The sequence below is a fragment of the Benincasa hispida genome, chromosome 11 (assembly GCF_027475165.1).
Source record: "Benincasa hispida cultivar pf3 chromosome 11, pf3_genome.v1.1, whole genome shotgun sequence".
NCBI lineage: Eukaryota > Viridiplantae > Streptophyta > Magnoliopsida > Cucurbitales > Cucurbitaceae > Benincasa > Benincasa hispida.
The window spans coordinates 62160338-62177304 of record NC_143488.1 but is presented as its reverse complement, the minus strand read 5'-3'; the positions used below and the strand labels follow the sequence as shown (position 1 = coordinate 62177304).

Here is a 16967-nt window from a genome sequence, read left to right as displayed (position 1 = left end):
TTAAACGATCAGTTGGATTTTGTGGGCGATGAGCAATAGGTAAACGATCATCTACTTGTGGGCAGGGTGAGTGTGGGTGAGGGATTGAGCTGGTTTTTGGTATTGGACTGGGACAAATGGGTGAAGGGAAACTCATCCTCATTGAAGATGACATGCCAAGAGATGATGATCCGGCCATCCTTGGTTAAACATTTGAATCCTTTGTGTTGTTGATCGGGGCCTAGATACACACATTTTTCTAAATGAAAGTTGAATTTGTTGTGTTGAAAGTGCCAGAGGTATGGAAAACAGACACAACCGAAGACCTTTAGCTCTGCAAAATTTAAGTTCTTGTTAAAAAGAATAGAGTCAATGGATTTACCTTGCAGTACCTCTGTTGGGAGTCCATTAATCAACATGGTGGCAGTGAGGAAGGCATCCCACCAAAAATTCAAGGGTAGGCTGGCCTGTGCTAGTAGTGTGAGGTCGGTTTCTACCACATGTCTATGTTTTCTTTCTGCTCGGCCATTTTGAGCAGAGGTGTAAGGGCATGATAGCCGGACTAGGATTCCACTTGAGTTGCTTAGCTCATGAATTTTAACATACTCACCTTTATTATCATACTGTAGAGCTTTAATTGTTTTGTTGAATTGATTCTTAACATAGATAATAAAATGTTGAAATGCTTCCAGAGCACCAATTTTTTTGTCTCAAGGGATAAATCCAAGTATATCTACTATAATCATCAACAAACAGTATGTAGTATCTAAAACCATTTGATGAAACAATAGGGGTAGGCCCCCATAAGTCAGAGTGGATCAGTTCAAAAGGTTTAGTAGCATGGCTTTCAGACTTAGGAAATGGTAGACAGTGAGCTTCACCCAAATGACATGATTCACAAAACAAATTCTCTTCATTGCTTTGAACTTTGAGATTACATTCACTAATGATAGAATTCAAAATTTTCATTGAGGGATGACCTAGACGTCTATGCCATATGGCTTTAGAGATAGCTACATTAACTCTTGCTGTTTTTCCAGACAAAACTAATGCAGTCTTGTTCTTATTTATGTTTAAAGGCCTTCTGTCCTCAATATTCTGGTTCTTCCATCCTTCTTTCCTTTCAACAAGTACTTGGTCCAGGTGATACAACCCATTCTTAAGGTTTCCTTTCAGTAGTGTTTGACCCGTACGCTTGTCCTTAATAAAGCAATGCACATCCTAAAATTCAAAGTAGGTGTTATTATCTTGGGCTAACTTAGATACACTAACCAAATTCGTTATGATTTTAGGAACACACAATACATTCTCAAGTATGACAGTATTCTTTCCATCAAATAATAAGGTATCATCAACATGGGATATTTGTAGTTTATTTCCATTTCCAACCATAAATTTCTCATTACCTGAGTATTCATCTGGATTGTTCAAGTTTGCAAAATCAGTCGTGACATGGTTTGTAGCTCCACTATCCACATACCAATTCGGATCAACCAATGTTTCTGGACCAACAAAAGGATTGGAGTTTTGGGTAGCTATGAATGCGGTGGGGTTGGGTAGGCCATTGTTACCAGGATTTGAGCTCTGTCCTCCCCTGTTCTGTCCAAAATTCCTAATAAATTCTTTGTTAAAACGATTATAGCACACAAGTGCTGAATGTCCATATTTATCGCAAACTTGGCATGTAGGTTTGTTGCCACAACCACGACCTCGTCCTCGACCAGTGTTGGAGTTGCCACTACCTCCTCCACGTTGTTGATGAAAAGAGGGTCAAGAGTTAGTCTGATGGTAGCTGTTCATCTGTCTGGATTCATTTTGAACCATGTTTACAGTAGGGACAATGTTACCAAGGATTCTTTGAGTATTTTGGTGCTCCAACCATTTCTCATAGATGAGGAGCTCGGACTGCATATCCATCTAGGAGATATCCGATTTTCCTTGAATGACAACGATGACCAGATTGTAGACTTCCTCTAGACCGAGAAGAACCTGAGATATTAAACATCTTCTAGGTACAGGACTTCCAGCCTATCCTAAATTTTCATTATTAGTTTTCATAGTGCATAAGTAGTCCTCCATTTTAGAGTTACCTTTCTTGGTAGTCTGAAAAACATGGTGAAGAAAATCTTCTTCTGCTCTTGATTGTACATCGAAGAGGTCTTGGGTAGCTTCCCATAGATCCTTAGCGTTGTTGAAGCCTAACAGCTGCAAGACTACTTCAGGAGTCATCGAGTTATAGAGCCATCCGAGTAATAGAAGATCGGTTGTGACCCATTGTTCGAACAAAGGATTTACTGTTCTGGAGCGAGCGGAGCTCAACGAGGCTTCATCGGTGCTTTCGGCAACATCCTCACCTTGAAGGAGAACAGAATCTTCAGTCAATGCTGAGACGAACTTCGGAAGACAGGATTTTTCACCTGTGAGATGGCCTACTATTTTATAGCTTCTTAGGATGGGTAATGCGAGGGTTTTCCATAATAGATAGTTTTTTCGGTCGAGTTTCACGGAGGAGATTTGGTTCAACAATTGATTCAGAGGTGGATTGGTGAAAATGAGAGTGGTTGAGGAAAATGAAGTGTTTGAAGAGGCGTTGGCCATTAATACGGCTCTAATACCAAGTTAGAGAAATAAAAGAGCAAGGAAAATGAAAAAAGTAAGGAAGAAGACGAAATGGCGATGAGATGAAAAGATCCTTGCAGAATTGGTTTTTTGTATATTTATTTCCTCTTGTTTTCTGTGTAGGTATACAGAGGCTTAAATAGCCTTATACAATTTTATAATAAATGAATACAAATATATTTGTACACTTTTGATTGGCTGAGTAAAATATTCTCTCTAACAACTTTTCCTTCTAGAAGAATGATGCTATAGATTGAGGGTGCTGACTATTTGTCCATGTGTGTTGTTGATGTGTTCATCTCTTTCTCTAACAACTCACACATTATTAGTAAATCATGTAAAATTCTTTGTCTATTTCTTTAATTTTTTATGTTTTTTTATTGCCAATTTCATTACATTCATCTTTCTTTAAACGAGATGGACCCTCCTTTTGTTTTCTCAAAATTAAAAAATTTCTTAGAATTTGATTCAAGATTTAAACAAATCAAAAGTAATTAGAGTGAAATAGTAATCCAAGCAACAATCAACTATTGGTTTCTATTTGATGATGGATAATCACGTCTATTAAATATCATTCAATTAGTCAAGACACTATAGCTAAAGAATTTTCAAGTTTAAGGATTGTTTGGGTCAACTAGTAGGGAAGTAGGGAGTTAAGAAATATATAGTTGTGAATAAAATTTTACTCTATAGACTCTACTGGGCCATTTGATTTGAGGGAATATAGGGTGAGAATGGGTATAGATATATAAATTCCTTGTTTGGTTGGAGAATTTGAGATATTTAATAAGAAAACATTTTTTCTTGATGTTTTCCAGACATCAAGAATGCCTCTCTTTGCATGCTTTTTATTCCCACTGTAATCGATGGGTTTTTAATAAATTCCCACTTTTGCTTCTTTTTTTTTTCTTCCATTTTTTCTTCCTCTTTTCATATGTTTATTTCTCTTTTTTTATTCATCATTATCTCTTCTTTTTATATTTATTATTTCAATTTTTTTAATCATTTTTTTTTTAATTTTATGAGATATTTGTACATGTTTTTCTTTCTATTTTTTCTTTAATATATATTTTTTTATTTATTTTTCCCTTCTTCATTCTATTTATTATTTTATTTTCTTTCATTCTTATCATTTTATTCTCATACTTTTCCGTTCAAATTAAATTATTTTTTAAAAATTATTATGGCGTAAATTAATTATTGAAAGGTAAATTTGGTTTAATTTAATACTTTATAATTGCTCGTTATCTAGTAACTTTAATTATAAATTACTCATTTTACAAATACTTATAACTAATAATTTTATTATTATTATTATTTGATTGTTAAATAATTATGTTTCTCACAATTTTGAATTGAGTGTTTTAAAGGAGAAATTTTGGACCAATAAAAAATTGCAACGTCATTTATGACGAAATTCCAAATCATCAAATTTGGGACCAATTAGGAATTGATATGTGTCCCAAATTGAAGTTGAAAATAAATTCCGATGACGTCACGTGGTTTCATCATGACTGTTGAATCAAATAAGATTAATTTCACTCAATTTAATATTAAATTTGATAAGCACGTAAAGCCTCAATCTTTTCAAGTCAGTGATCTAGAACTCGCTGTAAGAAGACCTATTATCACGACGAGACATACGAAAAATAAGTTCACACCTAAATGGGATGGGCCCTACTACGTTTAAAGAAGTTTATACAAATGGAGCATTCAAGACTGATGATCAAGGCGGACTAAGAATTGGCCCAATTGATGGCAATTTTCTCAAGAAGTTTTACGATTAACGAATGTAAAAAAAAAAAAAAAAAAAAAAAAGGAGCTCCTTATTGCAAGAGCCTAAATTGCATGTTGCTCCTAGTCTGCATGAGCTTAAAAGGTGAACGTCCAAAAAAAAAGTAAAAAAAAAAAATTTAAACTACATCATGACTTGATCCCTTTTTTCAAGAGTACGTAGGCAACTTAAAGAAATTTAAGTTCAGTCTATAAAAAAAAAGTACCATAATCACCCTACATGTGGCACTACATGGCAGAATGAAATGTTCATTTCTACTAAGAGCAGCACAACAAATTGAAGATGTTCATCCCTATTGGGGGCAATGCAACAAATTGAAGATGCATATCGTCTGCACGATGCTACACAGGTTGGATGTGTACAATAAGGTTATCGCTAGAAAATTCAATTATCTTTTCATTCGCTTAAATAAAGAAGTAGTGTTGGGCATTGCTCACTTCAAATTCAAAGCATCACTTGTCTATAGTTCAACTCTTCATCTTCAACTATAGATGTTCTTCAAGATCAAGTTCAGAAGTTTTGCTGATGCTTCTTTAAATTCAAGTTCAGAGATTTCGCCGATACTTATTAAAATTCATGATTGAAGGATTTGTCAATGCTTCATCAAATTTAAAGCTCAGAGGCTTCGTTGGTGCTCCTCCATCTTTAACTTTAGAGGCTACGTCGATACCCTTCCATCTTCAAGTTCATAAGCTTAGTTGATGCTCCTTCATCTTCAAGTCTAGAGACTTCATCGGTGCTTCTCCATCTGCAAATCTAGAGGCTTCATTGGTACTCCGCCATCTTCTAGTTTAGAGGTTTCATCGATGCTTCTCCATCTTCAAGTGTGAAGGCTTTTTCGGTGCTTCTCCATCTTCAAGTTTAGAGGTTTCGTCAATGCCCCTCCATCTTCAAGCTTAGAGATTTCGTCGATACTCCTCCATCTTCGAGTTCAGAAGGTGTACAGATGCTCCTCTATCTTTAAATTCAGAGGCTTCATCGATGCTATTCCATCTTCAAGTTCACAGGCTTCACCGCTTCCTCTTCGAAGTTAGGTTTGGATGCTTCGCTTCTTCTCCAAAATATTAGTGCAACTTCTTTCCTTCTCCAAAATGTTGGTGAGCTTCACCCCCTCTCCAAAATGTTGGATGCTTTGCTCTCTCTCCAAAAATTTTGGTTCGAGCTTCGTTTATTCTCCAAAATATTGGTGCAGCTTTTTCTTCTCTCTAAAATGTTGTTGCAGCTTCATCTTCTCTACAAAAATGTTGGTATAGCTCCATTTCATCTCTGAAAATCAAGTCTAGTTCTCTTGGCTTTGCCACAAGATCAAGTTCAGTCTTCCTAGCTCCACCTCATATGCGAGATCAAGTCTAGTCTGTCTGGCTCCACCTCATCTGTAGGATCGCGTCTGGTCTTCCTGGCTTCGCTTCATATTGGAGATCAAGTTTGGTTCATCTAGCGAAACTGGTGATCACCCCTACAGGTTGTATAGTCACCCACATAGGGGTTGTGTCTAGCAAGAGTTATATCGTTAGGAGCTGACGACCACCCCTGCAGGCTATACAGTCGCCCATATAGGGGTTGTGTCTAGCAGAAGTCAGATCATTTTGGCGGAGTTGGCGACCACCCCTGTAGGCTACACAGTCACCCCACATGGGATTGTGTCTACCAGGAGTTAAATCGTTGTTGGCAGAGTAGACGACCACCCCTATAGGCTATACAATCGCACATATAGGAGCTATGTCTAGCAGGAGTCAAATCTTTGTTGGCGGAGCTGGCAACCACCCCTGCAGGCTACACAGTCACCCACATATGGGTTGTGTCTAGTAAGAGTTAGATTGTTGGGAGCTGACGACCACCTCTGCAAGTTATACAGTCGCCCAAATAGGGGTTGTGTCTAGCAAGAGTCAGATCGTTGTTGGCGGAGTTGGCGGCCACCCTTACAGGCTACATAGTCACCCACATGGGGTTGTATCTAGCATGAGTCAAATCGTTGTTGGTGGAGCTAATGACCACCCTTGCAGGCTACACAGTCGCCTACATAGAGACTGTGTCTAGCAAGAATCAGATCGTTGGACCACCCCTGCAGGCTACGCAATCACCCACAAAAAGGCTACGTCTAATAGGAGTTGGATTGTTGTTGGTAGAGCCGGCGAGAACCTCTGCAGGCTACGCAGTCACCCACATAGGCGCTGCGTCTAACAAGAGTCAGATCGTTGTTGACAGAGCTGGCGACCACCCCCACAGACTACACAGTCACCCACATAGGAGCTGTGTCTAGCAGGAGTTAGATCATTGTTGGTGGAGCTGGCAGTCATGTATCAAATGCCCTCTGCTAGTATATAAATATATGTATATATAAGAAAAAAAAAAAAAAAAAAAAAGAAAAGGAACCCACCTTTTGGCCTTTTAAAGTGTAAGCTACTAGTAGTTCTTTGCTGGTAATTCTAACTCCTATAATAAAGGGCAAGGGGGCAAGTTAGTTTAAAAAAAAAAAAAATTGAAGGAAAAGACAGAAACAAAAAATAACATGGGTAAAATAAAAGAGAAAAGAGAAAAGAAAAGAAAAAAGGAGAGAAGAAAAAAAAGAAAGAAAGAAGAAAAGGAAAAAAAAAAAAAAGGAAAAGAAGAGAAAGGAAAGTTAGAAGAAGAGGAGATGATGATGATAATGCATGGATTTGGGGTCCTATTTATAAATGTTCCCCAGTTTTTAACAAATTAGGAAATCCAAATCAAATAAATAGTTGATTTAAAATATTAGATTTTTATTAGATTTCCTAATTTGATTCTATCCCAATTTTAAATTAAATTTTAAAAAAATTAATTAAATTTTCTATTTAATTTGATTTTATTAGATTTTGTCCTCAAATTTATTTTCAACCAACCTTAGAATATATTCCAAATTTTATTCAAAATCAAATTGTTCAACTTTGAGATTAAATTGTAGATTAAAAAAAAAAGTTGGACACCTTCCAAATTTTATATCAAATTCATCCAAATTTATGTTCTTATCCTATTTCCAAATCAAATTGTGGGACAAATCTAAAATTCATTCCAAATTAAAATTTGGCTATATTCCAAATTCAAATTATCCAACTTAGTTTTTATCTTCAATCAAAATAGATTGGGGTTAAAAAAAATTTCAATTAATCTCTCATTAAAATTTGGGCATATTCCAAATTTTATATCAAAATCAAATCATCCAAATTTAGTTTCTATCCTCAAAGCCAAATTAAATTAGGGATAAAGTTTCAAGTATCTTAAATTAAAAATTTGGCCATATTCCAAATTTTATACCAATCAAATTTCTAAATTTTTTTATCTCCAAATCAAATTAAATTTGGGATAAAACTTGAAATTTTTCTTAAATTAAAAATTTGGCCATATTCCAAATTTCATTTTTTAAAATGCATATTCTTCTCCAAATCAAATTAAATTGGGGATAAAACTTGAATTTTTTCTTAAATTAAAAATTTGGCAATACTCCAAATTTCATTTTAAACTCAAACTTTTTATGATTTTATCTCCAAATCAAGTTAAATGGGGGATAAAGCTTGAAATTTTTCTTAAATTAAACTTTGGTCATATTGCAAATTTCTAAATTCAATTTTTTAAGTTTTTATCTCCAAATTAAATTAAATTGGGGATGAAAACTTGAAGTTTTTCTTAATATTTGGCTAGGTTCTAAACTTTATCACAAATTTTAATCAAATTTTTGTACTAACTTCGTAGTTTGATTATTTGAACATATCGAGGTCAAGAATAAATTACTTGTATCTCGATTCCAATTTTATCTTTTTTGAGATTCATCCACCCACATCCGTGCATAAATCTCGAAAAGAGGCATTTGTTGAAGGAGAAAATTTAGACCAATCACAAACCCCCATGACATTCATGACGAAATTTCAAATCATCAAATTGGGACCAATTAGGGGTTGACATGTGTCCCAAATTGAAGTTAAAAACAAATTCCGTTGATGTCACGTGTTTCATCATGACCGTTGAATCAGATAAGATTAATGTCACTCAATTTGATATTATTATTTGGGTTAAAGTCCAACTATATAAAAAAAAGTTGGATTTGACCCAAATGTCTAATTGGGCCTAAATGTCAAACCCATGACTAACCAAACCTAAGTCCAACTAATCAGGCCTAAGGACTAGGCCTATGGATTAACTATGCTAAAGGTCAGGCCCATGAACCAATCAAGTCCAAGCCCACGAGACCCACTAGAGAACTCTATAAATAGAGAAACTCTTCTCATTTGTGGGGTCAGCAATTCTACATAGAACCCAAAGAAAATTCATCAACAAGCCTCCCTTGAAAAGACTTCTACTTCAAGAATGTTTGGTGTTTTTTTTTCAAGTCAAGCACATTCATCGAACCACATTCGTTCAATCGAGAGAGAATCGGGGGATCGAACCACATAGCATCAAATCAACATTAACACCAACGCCAACTCAAGTTCAATTTTACAAAATAAGTTTGTCCAAAAACCTCGTGCAAACATAGTGTATTGTCTATCAACTTATCTATAAAATTTTATAGAGTTGTCACAATTAAGTTTATAAATTAAATATAAAGATAATTTGTTCCCATAAAATTTAGATAGCATTTCACAACCGAACACAATCATTCTTGATTCCTATCAATCTTATTTCCAGATTTATAATTTTCCTAATTTTCGATCATCCTTAATTCTTGGGCATCTAAAAAAACCTTAAACTAAATAGTCCCTACTAATTTACAACTCTCCAAACTTCATAACCATGAGATTGGGATTATTTATTATAGAATTAGAAGAAAGAAAAAACACCAATTTAGGAGGTGAATATTGAGGTGGAAAAAAGAACATAGTAGGGGCCTAATGGAAAATGCGATAATGGGAGGGATTGAAGGTTGTCATTTGTGTTACTTCGATCCATTGTCAACTGTCGTCTATCACTCAAGAACGCGCACTAACCCTGACTCTTCTCCATTTTTTTCTCTATTCTCTTCCATGTTGCTTCTTTTTTACTTTTCCCCATCACATTTCCACCTAACTGAACCAAAAAATATCTCACCGCCTTTCTTTTTCATATCTATTCTTTTATTCCATGTCTTCTTACATAAACCAAATATATATGTAATTATCACAATCTTCAGTTACAATGTTAATAAAAAAAATTAGGAAGAAAACGTGCGCAAGTAGTTGGTTAATGGGCTTTGATATTGGGTATGGGGGATTACAAACGAAAGCCCACTATTTAGGCCCAATTTAGAATCTTATTGGACCATCTTTCTTTCGCCTCGCCCTTTAAACAGAACGAAGCCCACAGCATGCCCACCCACCGCAGCCAGGAAGATTCCGCCGTTGAACGACATCACGGCTAGCATCACCATGTAACTTAAACCCGTACGTACTGCGTGTATCGCCGTCTGCAGCACCGCCGTCCACACATTCTCCGCGTTTTGCTTCATAAAGTTGCAGGAGTTAAGCCATTCTACGAGCACTGCCAGAACAAACACGAAAATCACCGCTAATGCGTACATGCCGGAGTTCGTACCCGGCCAGCCGGTGAACAGGACTTGGGCTTCGTGTCCCCAGTATAAAGACTTGTGCGTCACTGTCTTTTCGGCCGGATTGGTCTCCGGCGACGGTGGTGGGACGACGCCCAGGTTATGATGAGACGTCGTTTTCACAGCCATTGTAGTCTTCCTTTACTACAAGATTTTTTTTCTTTTTCTCGATGGCTGATGTGACTATTTTAAGAGAAACAAAGGGGGGTTTTTTAAATTGGGAAATTGCAAACAAAATTAAGAAAATTTGTTTTGCGGGTGTTTTTCTCGTTCACGCTTTAGAAAGCGTGTGTGTTTCACTGATGGCGTTTGGGCAAAGCCAAACCAATTGAAATACAATGCGTGTGAGATGCACGTGCGCGTGGGATGGGATTTTAGACCTACGTCATACAGATGCCATGACTCGCCCTCAAGCGATCCCCCTGCAAAGTTTAAATCGACAGAACACCTTGTTCGCCGCTGAAAAGAAAGGTTCAAATTTAAATTTTTCCCTTTTTGGTTCCCTTAATTAGTTGAATTTCATACGACCAAGAGCAAATATTTGCTCGATGCTATGAATTTGAGGAGTAACACGATATTGAAAAAATATAATATAATATATAAATATATAAAATAACAAATAATATGTTTTTCCACTTTCTCCAATTTTTTTATTGATCACCAATAGATGTATTTCAAAACCCGCCAAACATCACTATTTATAGACAATTTGACAAGTAGAAGATAGATTACATGCACATTAATATTGTGTAATTTTGAGACATATTAACACAATAGTTAGGTAATTGATAAGTGACAAATGGCTAATTGACACTAATAATAGACATCTACATTACACCTAATTTAACATATTTATAATACTTCCCTTAGATGCTCATTATATATGAAATATGTTAATAGTATATATTTCGTGTAATCTGATACTCTTAAAAAGTATTTTTACTCCCCTCATGGAAACATCATTTGAGATCTCTAAGTCACCACATTTCAATGTTGTGCACCAATTTTTCAAAGGTCACAGTAAGTAATGCCTTTGTAAATAAGTCTGTCAAGTTATCTTTCGAACAAATTTATAGTATGTGATGTCGTCATTTTCCTCAAGATTATGAATGTAGAAAAGCTTCGGTGAAATATGTCTTGTTCTATCTCCTTTAATACATCCTCCTTTGATTTGGGATATGCATGTTGTGTTGTGTTTGTATAATATCGTTGGAAGATTTTTACTAGAAGAAAAACCACATGTTCCACGAGTGTGCTAAGTCATTAATCTTAGTCATACACATTCTCGACTAGCCTCATGAATTGCAAGAATTTCAACATGATTTGAGGAAGTGGTTGTTATAGTCTGTTTCATCGATCGCCATGATATAATAGTTCCTCCATATATGAACAGGTAACCTATTTGAGATCTGACTTTGTGTAAATCAGATAAATATTTAGAATTTGCATAACCAACTATATCAATATTTGATTTATTTAAATAAAAAAACTCATGTCGATCATTCCTTGGAGAAAATAGAGTATATACTTAATACCGTTTCACTGTTTTTTTGTTGGAGAAAAACTAAATCTTGCTAATAAGTTTACTAAAAATGCAATATCTGATATTATATTATTAACAAGATACATAAGTGCATCAATTGCACTAAGATATGATACTTCATGACCAAGAAGCTTTTCATTATCATCTCGAGGTCGAAATATATCTTTCTTCACATCTAATGAACGAACTTCCATTGGAATGTTCAATGGACGTGCTTTATCCATATAAAATCTTTTCAAAACTTTTCTTGTATAAGTTGAGTGATGAACAATTATCTCATCTGCTAAATGCTCAATTTGTAAGCCAAGGTAAAATTTTGTTTTTCCGAGATCTTTCATCATAAATTCTTTCTTAAGATATTCTATTGCCTTTGAAAGCTCTTCAAGAATCACAATTATATTTAAGTCATCGACATATACAATTATAATAGCAAATCATGACTGTGATTTCTTTATAAAAATATATGAACATATTGGATTGTTTTGATATCATTCTTTCAACAAATATCCACTCTGACGATTGAACCATATTCGTCCTGATTATTTCAATCCATATAGTGATCTCTGTAACTTTATTGAATAAAGTCCAGGGAATTTGATTTATATATTTCAGAACCTTAAATCCTTCGGGATTCTCATATAAATATCATTATCAAGAGATCCATATAAATATGTTGTGACTACATCCATAAGATGCATATCCAGACATTCATATACAATCAGACCAATTAAATATCTTAGTGTAATTGTATCCACCACCAAAGAATACATCTCTTCATAATCAATATCAGGTTTTTGTGAAAAACCTTGTGCAACTAGTCTTGCTTTATATCTTGTTACCTCAATTTTCATTTCTTTTCCTCACAAATACTCATTTATATCCCATAGGTTCGACAACTTTTGGCGTTCATACTATTGGTAAAAAAATCTGACATTTTAAAAGTGAGTTTAATTTTGCCTCGATTTCTTCTTTCCATTGAAGCCAATCTTTTCTATGTCGACATTCTTCAACAGATTTTGGTTTAGAATCCTCATTTTCATATATAATATCAAGAGCAACATTATACGCAAAAAATGTTGCCAATAACTACATGAGTTCGATTCCATCTTTTTCCTGTCATAACATAGTTTATTGAAATCTCATTATTATTTTCATGTATTCCACTTTCCTCATTAGTCATGTCATCAATTTCTTCATGGGTATTTACATCCTCAACCAAGTCTTCTTGACTATTAATTATTTTTCTTGAGAATTTTTTTCTTTGGAACCCACTAGTCTACCACGCTTCTGGTGTGTTCCAGACTCATTAGTGACAACTTATTATATTGGGATATCGATTTTCGATGGAACATTTGTAGCTGATATATGTGACTTTATTACATTCTTTGCATCTATAAATGCATCTGGCAACTAATTTGCTATTTATTTTACAAATGAATTACCATCTGAACTTCAAGTTCACATTGATTTGTACGTGGATCTAAATGAAATAATAACGATGCATTCCATGTAATTTATTTTTCTAACTTCTTAATTCCTCCACCTAATTTTGGAAAACTTATCTCATTAAAATGACAATCAGCAAATTGTGTAGTAAATACATCACCCATTAGAGATTCAAGATATTTGATAATTGATGGGGAATCGTATCCAACATGTATTTTTAACCTCCTTTGATGACTCATCTTAGTATGTTGTGGTAGATCAATTGGAATATATACTGCACATCCAAAAATTCTCAGATGAAAAATATTTGGCTCATGACTATAAGCTAATTGTAACAGCGAGTACTTATGATAAGATATTGTCCTAATTCATGCAAGTGGCGTTGTATGCAAAATAGCATGTCCCCATACAGATGTAGGAAGCTAAGCTCTCACAAACAATGGTCTAGCCATTAACTGAAAACGTTTTATGAATGATTATGCTAAACCATTTTGTGTATGAACATGAGCTACAAGATGTTCAACACTTATCCCAATTGACATATAATAATTATCAAAGCTTGGGATGTAAATTTACCAGCATTATCAAGACGAATGATCTTAATTATATAATCAGGAAATTGTGCTCTTTACATAATTATTTGAGCAAGTAATCCTACAAATGCAAGATTTCAGCTTGATAATAAGCACACGTGTGAGAATTTTTTTTTCTAAATGGTACACTTGGTGGGTTAATAGGTCCACATATAACACCATAAATTTGTTCTAAAAATGCAGATGATTCAATCCCCACTTTGACTGGTGACGGTCTAATAATTAATTTGCATTAAGAGCAAGCATCACATGATATTTCATTAGATTGAAGAATCTCTTAGCTCTTCAATGGACGTCTGTTTGAATTCTCAATAATTCTACTAATCATTATAGACCCAGAATGACCTAATCTATCATGCCAAATTGTAAATATGTTTAGATTCATGAACTTCAGATTTATTGTTGCATATGTTTCAATTACTCATGTATGAGTATAGTATAATCCAGAACATAATGTAGGAAACTCTTCCAGTATAAGTTTTTCATATGAGACGATAGATATGATATATATATATGTACTCCATACTATTCTTTCTATCAGTCTCGATATGATAATCATTGCAACATATATCTTTAAAACTAAGTAGATTTCTCTTTGATTCACTAGAAAACAATGCATTACCAATTGTAAATTTTGTTCATCTAGAAAAATAATATAAGTTTTTCCAAATCCTTCAATTAGGTTTGCATAACTTGATATTATATTAACTTTTGTTTCCAACATTGTCTGTTTGGAAAAATATTTTTTACTTGTTAGTATTGTATGTGTAGTTACACTGTTTAACAGACATAGATCTTCTTTACTCATTTTTACTCACCTAACATATAAAAATGATCCAGGTTCCTTCACTAAAGAAAATAATTACAATAAGAACAACAACATTTTGAATATACAAAGGTTAACATCTACTAAGAGGAAAAAAAAAAACAAAATTAAGTCTAGATATTTTCAAAGTCAAATGAAACACTTGATGTTCCATCAATTCTGCCGATTTTCTCTTCAGGAGATTCAATGAAATCCGTCACATCCAAATTTTTATATAGGATGAGTCAAATATGTTATTATCCTAGTATGCAATGCTTCTACATCTTTCTCTTTTTTCTTCAAAGATGCTTTATAAAGATCAAATAAGTGTTTTGACATATGATAGCTATGTGACCAATGCTCAGTCATTCTGCACGTGACCAATACCCGGTCATTCCGCATCAAAAGCATTTATTTTCAACACTTTTTGAACTCTTATCTTGTGGAGCTTTTACTTTGTGTTCATTATTTTTTGTGGTTCTTTTGAAATTTAAATGAGTAAAACGACCAACACGAAAATAATAATTATTTCTTCCTCTGCCACAGTCATGACCTCGACCACGATTATTATTAAAATTCACAACATTCACTTTAGGGAATGGTGTCAGGGGAGGCTATGAGTATTTTATCAGTTTTACTGATGATTACTCTAGGTATGAGTATGTTTATTTGATGCAACAGAAGTCTGAATCCTTTGAAAAGTTCAGAGATTTCAAGGCTTAAGTTGAAATGCATTGGATAGACGAATTAAGACACTTCGATTGGATTGAGGTGGAAGTTTTTTTATTCGGAGTTCCAGGACTATTTGATAGAACATGGTATCGTTTCCCAACCCTTAGTGTCGGGTACACCTCAGTAGAATGGTATAGTGGAAAGGAGAAATAGAACCTTGTTGGCTATGGTTCATTCGATGATGAGTTACGCTTCCTTACTGGACTCGTTTTGGGATTTTACGGTGGAGACTGCGGTATATATACTCAATTGTGTTCTATCCAAGAGTGTTACGAGAACATCTCTGAAGTTGTAGAACAGGTGTAAAGCTGGTTTACGCCACTTCTGCATATGGGGTTGCCTAGCACATATGCTTGAGGCTAATCCAAAGAAATTGGAACCACGGTCGAGGTTGTGACTCTTTGTAGACTATCCAAAGGTAAATGAGGGGATTACTTTTATGATCCGTCGGAAAATAGAGTGTTTTTTTCCACGAATACTACTTTCCTGGAGGATGATCATATTAGAGAGCACAGTCCACGTAGTAAAGTCGTGTTACGTGAACTTTCCAATGAAACTACTGAAACTTCAACAAGAGTTGTTGAAGGGTCTGCTTCATCAGCAAAAGTTGTTAATGATAGTTTATCTGGTAGGTCGGTTCCACCTCAAGAGTTGAGGGAACCTCAATGCAGTGGGAGGGTTGCGAACCCACTCGTTCTCTATCTGGGTTTCACAGAAATCCTGGCTATGGTAGCCAATGGCGACGTTGAGGACTCGTTGTCTTATCAGAAGGCAATGGAGGATGTTGACCGGGATGTATAGGTCAAAGCCATGGATCTAGAGATGGAGTCGATGTACTTCAACTCAGTATGGGATCTTGTAGATTAGCCTGATGGAGTAAGACTTATAGGTTGTAAATGAATCTACAAGAGGAAACAGGGTGCCGATGGGAAGGTACAAACCTTCAAGGCTTGACTTGTGGCAAAGGGTTATACCCAGGTGGAGGGAGTCGACTATGAGGAGACTTTCTCGCCTGTTGCCATGTTGAAGTCGATCCGCATCCTCCTGTCCATTGCTGCTTATTATGATTATGAGATTTGACAAATGGACGTCAAAATGGCCTTTCTGAATGACAATCTTGAGGAGACCATTTATATGGTGCAGCTCGAAGGATTCATTGCGCAAGGTCAAGAGCAAAAAGTTTGCAAACTTAATCGGTCCATTTATGGGCTGAAACAGGCGTCTCAATCTTGGTACATCGGTTTGATACTGCAATCAAACCGTACGAATTTGACCAAAACGTTGATGAGCTTTGTGTCTACAAGAAGATCGTCAACGGTTCAATAGTTTTCTTAGTGTTATACGTAGACGATATCCTACTCATTAGGAATGATGTAGGTCTACTAACTGCAGTTAAGAATTGGCTAGCGACCCAATTTCAAATGAAAGATTTGAGAGAGGCTCAGTTTGTTCTAGGTATACAAATCTTTCGGGATCGTTAAAACAAAGTGCTAACGTTGTCTCAGACATCGTACATTGACAAGATGTTGCTCAAGTACTCGATACAGGACTCCAAAAGGGGCCTACTGTCATTCAGGCATGGAGTCACTTTGTTTAAGGAAATGTGTCCTAAGACGCCTCAAGAGGTTGAGGAGATGAAACAGGTCCCATATGCATCTGTCGTAGGTAGTCTGATGTATGCGATGCTCTATACTAGGTTAGACATCTGCTGTGTTGTGGGAATAGTCAGTAGGTATCAGTTTAACCCAGGCTAGGGTCACTGGACTGCAGTTAAGAACATCCTCAAGTATCTTCGGAGAACAAGGGACTACATGCTCGTGTATGGAACTGGGGAGTTAATCCTTACTGGATACACGGTTCTAACTTTCAGACTGATAAGGACTCTCAGAAGTCCACTTTAGGGTCATTTTTACTCT

The 16967-nt window shown here is 35.3% G+C and overlaps 1 protein-coding gene across 1 annotated transcript; it reads right to left on the bottom strand.

Annotated features, from left to right (window-relative positions):
- Nucleotides 1-9638: 9638 nt before the first annotated feature.
- On the bottom strand, nt 9639-10061 carry LOC150032792 (copper transporter 4-like). The gene has a single exon (XM_090307020.1). It carries the CDS (start codon nt 10059-10061, stop codon nt 9639-9641), a length of 423 nt encoding a protein of 140 aa, XP_090163146.1.
- Between the last annotated feature and the right edge of the window lie 6906 nt (nt 10062-16967).